The 9668-nt window shown below is 43.9% G+C and overlaps 1 protein-coding gene across 1 annotated transcript; it reads left to right on the plus strand.

The window, feature by feature from the left end:
* The first annotated feature begins 233 nt into the window (after positions 1–233).
* On the plus strand, positions 234–8611 carry UPK3A (uroplakin 3A). The gene is made up of 6 exons (XM_054038294.1): positions 234–390; positions 1255–1410; positions 4780–5059; positions 5829–5911; positions 6518–6650; positions 7706–8611. The coding sequence occupies exons 1-6, from the start codon at positions 336–338 to the stop codon at positions 7809–7811; spliced, it is 813 nt and encodes a 270-aa protein (XP_053894269.1). The 5' UTR covers positions 234–335; the 3' UTR covers positions 7812–8611.
* The last annotated feature ends 1057 nt before the right edge of the window (positions 8612–9668 follow it).

Raw genomic sequence — 9668 nt, forward strand, 5'->3', positions numbered from 1 at the left:
CTCTCCACGCCTTAAGAGATGGTGTTGGGCAGGGACAGTGCCTCTATCCCCTGCTTCACCTGCAGCCTAGATACACTTGTGTGTGCTGGGGGGGAGAGAAGGAATGCAAATAGGCTGAGACAGGGATTGCAAAGCCAACTGCTGATTGGCTGGAGGGAGAGGCTGTCGGGTTAGTTAGGGCACAACACTGCAGGTTACTTACTGGCAGGTGAGAAGATTCAGGTGTGCTCAGTTCAAGCACAGAGGATACAAAGCAACGAGCTGTTGCAGTGATTTTTGGTCAACAGCTATCCTCTAGCATAGTTTTTGTGGGGGATTCTCTACAGTGCCTGAGCATGCAGGGCCATTGGGTTGTGCTAGCTCTTTGCTGGCTGGGGCAGCTGTGTGTGGGTAAGTGGTATCTGTCTGCCTGTGATCTCTCCCATTGAGATTCAAGTTCTCCTCACTTTCTGGTCTGTGATCACAAACAATGAACTGTTTTTATTTCCCCTGTCTTAATTTAAAGGCTTTAGATGTCTTTCCCCTACCCACCGAGTTTTGGGGGCAGAGTGGGGATGATTAAGGATTGTAAATCTGTATTTAAATGGCTTTGCTTCAAGCAATAGCAGTCCCAAGCAAACCGAGTCTTGTCTTTGTTCTAAGTTGGTCCAGTGTTTGAAGTAGTAGGGAAACTGGGGGGTGGGGCTGAGAAGTGTCACCAGACTCTGTCTTGAGCATAAAGCTTTTTGCAGGGGTTGTTGCTTATACTGCCCTGAAAGACTTGGAGATGGGGTGAGGTGTGGGAGTCTAGCACTAATCCCTACTTGCGTGTGCTTGTGCTCTCTCTCTCTTTTTTTTTTTTTTTAAGACCATATTTTCAGCATTGCTCTATTCTCAAACTACTTTTTTTTTCTTTTCTTTTTTCCTCTAAGTCAGGAGACCTAGAGAATGAATGAACACTCCTCTGTCCCTCTACTCAGGACTTGCTGAAATTGCTCTCTAGTCCACTTGAGGCTATAATAGATTTGCCCCTGAGTTCCTTGCTAGCACTAACTGTATCCAGAGGTTGCAAGAAGTGACTGTATTGCTTGTGGCTTTGTTCTCTTTCCAGAAAAGAGAGTGGGGTGTGAGAAGGATGGAGCATGGCTCAGAAATATTCCCAGTACAGGGTCCAAACCCACCTCTCATTTGAAATTGTCTTATTTAAACATTGTGGTTATATCTGACGGGGCAACTGATTAAATATTACACTTTTCTATTCCCTGTCTCTTCTAGCTCAGAATTTGAGGCCTCAGATTGCAAACCCCAAACTTGCTACAAATAATCCTACCCTTACTACAATTGCTCTAGAGAAACCTTTCTGTGTGTTTGATGATTCACTGTCTCCAGGTAGCTCCTATGTGGTCTACTTGTATGCAATGGCTGACTCTGGTAAGTATCTTGCTTGATTTCCTTTCTCTCCCCTGCCCTCTTTGAAGCTAGGTAATGTAATTCTTTAAAACTTGATGGCCTCCACTTCTGCTGGCAGTGTGTGTGACAAGTGTCCACTTGTAATTGGAAGCCAGGGCAAAGAGAACAAGGGTTAAAGTACATCTAGAACGAAAGCTAGATCCACAGAGGGTGTAAAGTGGTATATCTCTACTAGCTGTAATGGAGCCTTGCTGATCTATACCAGTTGACGGTCTGTTCCCTGTTCTCTGCTAGGACTGGTCTTAACAAAAACTTTAGCTCTAGCACTTCAGCATGATCACAATGAAGTTGGATGACATTATATTGACTATGGCTGACTGGTCAGCATAGACAAGAACCAAGCATGTTCACTATTGTCAGCTAGTCATGGGTGCTCTAACTGTGCTAATGTTGCACATGACTGGTCCTTGTCTATTCTGATCAATTTAGCATCAGTTGAGTTAACTGGACTGCTCAAACATGAGTACACTTTCTAATGAAGAAAAAGATGAGGCGACTTCCTAGTGAGGGTAGTAAAAAGGAAGCTTAGATTGCTGCTGCTTCTAGCTTTGCTGTTTAAAGGATGCAAACTGTATGGGCAGTCAATTTAGCAACACTTGAGTGCTAAGTGGACTTCAGCAGAGCCAAGCTAATATCAGGAGGCTCGAGTCTAGGCAAAGAAGGATGAGCCTTCAAAGAGGGTATGTTGGTTTCAAATAATAGGCTCAACTAAGCCATGTAACAACTCAGCAGCTACTGACACTGCTATAGTTGCTACAAGATTTTTCTCTCCTCAAGTCAGAGACCGGAAATGAGACCTTGTGTAAGTCTGGCAGTAACAAACTAATAGCACAGGAAATTCAATTAGCTGACAGGCACATCCCTACTTCCCATGACTAAAGAACCTCAACTCTGACTAAATACTTAAGATAACTCCTGCAAAAGACTCAACTGTCTGAGTACCTGTGAATGTGCTAGTATTATGGGATGTCTTGGGGCTTGTCTACATTGGCACTTTACAGCACTGCAACTTTCTCGCTCAGGGGTGTGAAAAAACACGCCCCTGAGCGCTGCAAGTTTCAGCGCTATAAAGTGCCAGTGTAGACAGTGCACCAGAGCTGTGCTCCCAGTGCTGGTAGCTATTTCCCTTGGGGGGGGGGGGGGGGGAGGTGTGTGGGAGGGTGTGTGTGTGTGGTTTTTTTTATAGCGCTGCTCTCTCCCAGCGCTATGCCGCAACTACACAGTCACATTAAAGTGATGCCGCGGCAGTGCTAATGAAGACATGCCCTTAGTACTGAAACACAGCTGTTTCACATAATGGCTCCAGGAAGTGCACTATCTGTAGAAGTTTTTATAAAGACTTTCCTGATATCTGGCTTGTCTCAAAATATTCCACCTTGAAAGCTATCTGTTATGAAACTCCTCTCAAACTACTTTCTGTTCTACATACTGTAAATTCCATAGCATGCACTCCATAAATAAAACACATGCACAGATACAAAGGAAGAACTTATGCTTGGAGGAATTGCATTCAGCCATTGAAATGAGGAAACATTCCCTGACTACTTGTTGAACTGGGACAATTTCTTTAAAGTTTGTCTCTGCCTTAGAAAACAGCACATTTCTTCATGCTAAGATACCCCACAGGGTGAAGGGAGGCATTACTGACATGGATTTAACTTCCTCAGAACCTTGTGTACATTGTATAGTCCTGTCTAGCCTGGGAGTACTTGGCTTATTCCATGCTATCAAAGGAACATGCTCTGCCTTTATAATGTGCAGAGATCCTCTACTGAATGTTTGAGAAGGTAACCCCACTAGGTGTGAGGCTTTATGCTAACTTGATCAGTTGTTACTAATGTCTGACATGTGAATTTTTTTCTTAGATTATACTATACGGTAGATGAAACTTGCCCGTGAACTACCATACTACTACTTCATGGTGACTTGTAGGATGGGAGGGGGGCCTGGATTGGCAAATTTAAATGCATTACCACATATCAAATACTTAAAGCTGGGCCTTAGTGTGGCTGCACTCTCAGTATTGACTCTCTCCCTGGTGGGCAGGAGAGGGCTGGAGTGAATAAAGGCCAGACTGTTGCCTTACATTATTTGAAATATTTGGGTGGCAGAGGGTTTGGTTCAGCTGCCTCTCCTTCCTGCAGGGGATAAGTCCTGCCCCTGCTCCTTGGTACATTCACCAGTGGGGGTGGGGTGGGACTAGTTACAAAGAGCATCTGCATGACCTGAGAAGAGGAGCGATTGCATTCTGTGTCAGAGCCTCAGCATTATGAGGGGAGAGGATGAGGTGGGGGGTTTCCCAAAGATTTTCTGGTAAGGAGAAGCTTGGCCCTGGGGTGGGGAGGGATTTTGTTCCATCCTCACATACTGAGCTGTCCGAAGGGGCTGAGAGGCTGTTCCTCAGTTCTTGTGGTGGGGGACACTACAGAGGCAGGAATGAGAGAGCATTTGTACCCACTAAAAGTGGCAGAGGCTCAAGTACAAGAGTGTTTGTGGGCATCAGCAGAGCTTGCTGGGTTGGCCCCACCCCTCCCCCCACAAGCCCCTTCCTGATAGCTGTAGTGTTGACAGCTGTCCCTCCGTGGGCCTCCTGAGAGTCTTGATCTAATGATAGGAAGGACATACGAAGCCTGTCTTTGTGTGTGAGTGAGAATACCTAGAGCCCTCTCAGAGCAAGGGATTCACCCATCCCCCCACCCAGACATGGAGCAGAGAGGGCTGGGGTAGCTACACAGACCCAAACACCCAGTGGGAAGAGAGCCTACAGGATCCACTGTTGGCTTATCACTTGAGGGAGGACCTGGTTTAATTAACTAGCCTTCCAAGCTCCCTCAGCTTTCCCCTGATGTCCCTTTTCAGGCTGTTTGGGAGCAATACACCCTGACAATTTACTCCACTCTGAAGGGGAGCAGCACATAGAGGCACTCCTTCTTTCCCCAGGCTGTCTTGTCAGACAGCTACAGGCATTGGGGAGATAAGAGCACAGGTGCTCCTTACATGCCTTGTGATGGAGGCAAACAAGGCCTCTGAGAGTAAACTGATTCATGGCTTGGCAGGACAGAACCAGTGCTACAGAAAGTGCTCCCCTCCCACCACCAGTGCTGGTCTTGGGTCTGTATCTCTTCTGGCCTCTGTTGTGCCCACTGGTAGTGATGTTGTGGGGGTATGGGGCAAAGGAAATGGTCTGTTGGGCCCCTAAAAGTTAAAATTGAACATGGTGGGTTTGTTTGGGTACTTCCTTTTGACAAAGCTGAGGGTTCAATGTTGGTGGGTGGATGGGAAGGGCTTGTGTCACAAATGTTATACTGAAGTATGCAATCTCTCCTGCAGCAAGCACTGTAAACTCAGCTGTGACTGACAACAGCAGCAAACCTCTCAACACCACTTTCCAAGACACCAACGGAGGACAACTTGGACCTTACAGGGCTGCATTGTTTAATGTGCCCAATTGTGCATCGCCCCCCCTGCTGGCTGATGTTGTAAATGTGAAAAAAGTTTCAGATGTCTTGAAACAATACCTCTTCAGAGTGGGAGACGATGTGACTTGTTTATATGACCCAAACTTCCCCGGTGCCTGTAACCCTCCTCTTGCCGATGATACAACCTACAGGTATAGTTCACAATTCTCTTTTGGATAGGGGTGTCCTTGCACTTGACACTAAGGTTAACTTGGTATAAATCTTACTTGCAAACTGTACTAATTGAACATAGTGAAACTGTTCCTTTCAACTGCAGGAACAGAGCCTCAATGCTCCATTAAGGGTGGCTCTGAGTACAGCCAAACGCAAAGATAACCTTCACTGCCCCACCCATGCAGCTTAAGCCCTTCAGTGAGGGTGTGTCTGGGTTGAAACTCAAGTAAATTACTATTTTAAAGTTACAGTGAGATCCCTAAACCTTGTGTCTTAACTGGCTCTTGTAGAAGCCATTGAATGTGTCTGACTCAGTGCCTGCAGAGCTCTTATTCATCTGCTCAAGTATAATCCACCAGCTGGTAACTTGACTGTCTCTTCCATGCTTTCCTGTACCAGGGGAGCCCTGCAACACTCAGTCTTTGGACATCATCCCAGAAATTTACTATAGGTCATACTGAATTTAACTAGGAGACACTATTGTTGGAAGGTTGTCAACAACTGGCACAGTTAACAAGCACACTCTGAACAAACTGAAAAATCTACTGTGACAGGTGGGAGAGGATTTTGTACTAACTCCCTCTGTTCCCCTCTAAAACCTCTGGACTAGCTAGCCACCCCTTTTATATGCATCTCTGACAAGATATTACCTAGTCTTCCTTTTTTTTGGCAGCTATTGGATTGGTTTATATGCCTGATTGTCAAAGCCTCTGCTAGAATGATTAACCTGCCTGTCTCTGCTTCCAGGTTTAAGTACCTCTTAGTAGATGTGGTTGCAGGTGTTGTGAAAGACCAAACTCTCTGGTCTGATCCAATGAAAACCAGTAGGGGTAAGTACCAAAAACCAAGGTCAACTGCTCCCTCTTGGGGGAAGAAATAAATATGCTTTAGGACATTTAGCCAGCATCTTGGCAGGAAGTGACTAAAGAAACAAATTCCAGTCCTCTCTGACCCAAAAACTGTTATGCATCATTAAAGCTAAGTGGTGGAGGTAACTCTGGAATACTCCTCCTCCCCTGATGCCCTCAGGAAAAAAGGCTCAAACATGACACAGATTGGGGGGGAAGGGAGGAGTTGTGTAGTGGTTTGAGCTTAGGTCTGGATTCTATTTCTGCCTCTGCTGCGGTCACTAGATAAAGAGGCATAGAGAGGTTAAGTGATTTACCTATTTAAAGTGGGTAAATTTCTCTATTACAGGGGTATTTTTGAGGCTTAAACTAATTCTGTAAAGGAGTTCAAGATTTCAAATGAAGGATGTTGAAATGCCAAGACCAGCAGTACATAGACTTTAAAAGTAACACCAGATACTGTGGGGGCGGGGAAGGCTTGAGCCATTAACTTCCCTAGTTTATGCTGTCTATAGTCACTCTTTCTGGTCTCTTGGAACCTCTAAATATGTACAGTAATATTTTTTTTCTTCATCCCACCTCTCCTAGTAAAACAGGCTTCAACAATTGATACCTGGCCTGGGCGAAGGAGTGGAGGAATGATTGTCATCACCTCAATCTTAAGCACTCTTATGTTCCTTCTAGTTGTTGGATTTCTTGCCTCCATATTCTTCTTTGTCATGTAAGTTACCATTACACTTTGCAGTCTGAGAGCAGAACTAACCACCACCAAGTGTCTAACCCATCAAATGATTGGCCTGACCCCTCATTATGAATGTGTCTAGCTGGGAGTTCTAGCTTCTCAGCTAGTGTAATAAACAAGTGTTGTGAGGGAGACTAAAATCAAGAGCACAGGTAACTCAACCTTCTGATCTGTACCTAAAAGCAGTATCTTCCCCTGATAGGGAGGGTCATGACAACAGACCAAGAAAGCTAGTGACCTGTCCCTCCTACATACTAAATCACTCTGCTTTTTTTTTTTTAAAAAAAAACAAACAAAAAACTAGAACCTTGGCCTTAGTGCTCACTTAAGTGGGTGCAGCACAATAAGTCATGGAGTTGCACTTGCTTACAGTCTGAATGTGGTCGTGCTATGAGAAAATGGGAATAACTTCGTCTCTTGAACTGGGTACAAGGTTCTAAAGGGAGGCTGGGGAGATCACTTACTGACCTGGAATATAGACCAAATGCTGCACTTGCTAAGGATGGTTACTTGGGCATTGGTTCTTCCTGCCTTCCAAGAGATGCAAATGACTACAACTGTCACTCTGCAATGAATAACAATTTGAGTAGACTCCTGTCAGATTCAGCTTCTGTGAATGGCCTCTTTACTAGTTTTCCCCCCTCTAATAAGTCATCAAGGATCAAACTTAGGCCCTGTGAAGCTTAGAGTTACCTAAAGAGTTCATTCCCCTAACTTACATAGGGGGTAGCTTAAAAACCTTGACACTGTCACTTTTTTTCTAATGGGGTGGAGGGGAGAAACTCATTCTTAGAACTGCTGTCTTAAAGTCCTCATCTTGCATGCCATGAATCCTGCCTGACTTTTGGACTAAATGGTATAAGATTAAGTCCTAGATGCAATAACTGAAGAGCAAACAATCATCTAAAAAAGATGGGTAGGTTTTTATCAAGCTTGGTGATAAGTGATGCTTTAATCTTTCCAAATCAGTCGTGTGACTGGCCTATAGCTTAAGAAACCCGCATCAGAATTAAAAGCTTTCTCTCTTTAAACAGGGCAGCAGGAGAGGCATCCACATCCACAGAGACCACACATGAGTCTCAGACTACCCAGCAGGGTGTACCAAGATCTCAGGGTAGCTCTGAGGGAGTGAACCAGTGAGCCTTGAGGGAAAGAAGAGTCCATATCCTGAACTTCAACTGAACAGCTACAAATGTACTGATATTAAAGAATTGCCCTTTTCTACTGAACGCTGAATAGGTCAGATTGATTAGATACTAAAGTTCAGTAACTGAAGCTGAATGGCACAGGTGTTCTATACATAGTGTTCTGTCAACTCCTACAGCGCAGCACCACTATCTTTATTTGGCTGCTGTCACAAATTATGGCAGCAAGTAATCTTGTCATTAAGCTCGTGGCACTTCTATCCTACAGTTAACTTGTTTGTGGTCGTATGCTTCCAAAAACAGAGTGGTAGAGAGTTCTGACTCTAGAGTGCAGTTCATAGTCCTCTGTGACTGCCTGGTTTAGTGGGAGGAGAGAGAAAATGACCAAGTGTATTGGTGTGAGCTAGAGTAACATACTGAAAACTTTCAAGTTTACTGGCGTGGGCTAGGGTTATTTAGTACATAATTTATCCTTGTTTATAAGTTAGAAGCTAAATAAATTCTAAAGCTGAACTCAACCTTTGATTCTTCTTTAGCTTTTGACCTACATGAGACTGTGATGTAGGTAAAGAAAGGCTTCATATTGAGAAGGGTACTTAAGAGTGTATGTAGTCTAATAAAGGCTTGATAGCAGCTGGCCTCTGATCTGATACATTAAGCTCTTCAATTGGCACCCTATGAATAACTGAAACTTAGTACCAAACTTTCCTTTAAAGAAGGGCAGAGGCAAACTAACAAACTGCTAGAAACTACAAATGAGGGATATGGATGCATATGGGATCAGCAAATTTCTCAGCTCTGCACTCCCTCCCCCCCCCCCATCCTTCCATTGTTGTTTTTTTTTTTTTTTTTTTTAAGTTGTAATTTCCCTGCAAAGGCCAGACTTCAGGTCTATAGTTCTAAATATCTGTGGACTAGCATTGGTATACAACACTAAAGCATCTCTCTCTTAGTAGCGCTAGGCACCCCTACTTCTTATGGAAGGTGTTAGTGTCCAACTCCCTAGAAAATCTGTGCCGTAAATATTCAGAAAGCTTCTATCTCTCTATAGGACTAATGTTCTCAACTAAAATATTGCCTGGAAGTTACTTTGCCTGAGACAAAGTCACTTTTAATGGAAGCTGGGTGATGGAATGTGCAGCCTCTACTATTGAGAGCAGGGATATCCTTGACACCTCACACAACATGACAGTGGAGGTGGGTTTGGCTGGTTCCATCAGCTGCTAATCCTACTATGGTAACATGAACTTTCCTTCATACTGTTCTGTCCCACTGACCAGTATAAGTGGAAAAATTGTACTAACATTGACTTTTGCCTCCTGCTAGCCTTCCCAGATTGCACTAAATGTGTTTAGCTTGAAGCCTTCTCATAAACTGTATATAAGCAACTCCTACTATACCCAACTAAGTATTCATAACATTTACATAGGTGTCACTGACATAATACATTTGTCATAGACTAGTGCTGAAGTCCATTTAAACCTGTCTCAGTTTAGCAAATATCAGTCTTTATGCAGCCACCAGTAAAATGGGTGGCTAATAAACACATCACTGGTACAATTACCCAAGTCTTTGTTAATCTTCCATTAACATATACTGAAAGAAAACAGCATATTTTTTCTGTTTTTTAACTGTTAAACTCCCTTAGAAAAATGTACAAAGGGCATTCTTTTAATGTAAAACTTCACCATAATAAAAGGTTTCTTCCCAGACATCCTACTGGCTATTATGTAATTCTTGTCTGTAGGACAGAATGATCCAGTTAAAGAGGAGTGTGGTCTACTGCAATTAGAGCAGGGGAGAGTAAACTACAGGCATTTTAATCCAGCCCTCGAGATCCTGCAGGGGAGCA

The sequence above is a fragment of the Malaclemys terrapin genome, chromosome 1, assembly GCF_027887155.1.
Source record: "Malaclemys terrapin pileata isolate rMalTer1 chromosome 1, rMalTer1.hap1, whole genome shotgun sequence".
NCBI lineage: Eukaryota > Metazoa > Chordata > Testudines > Emydidae > Malaclemys > Malaclemys terrapin.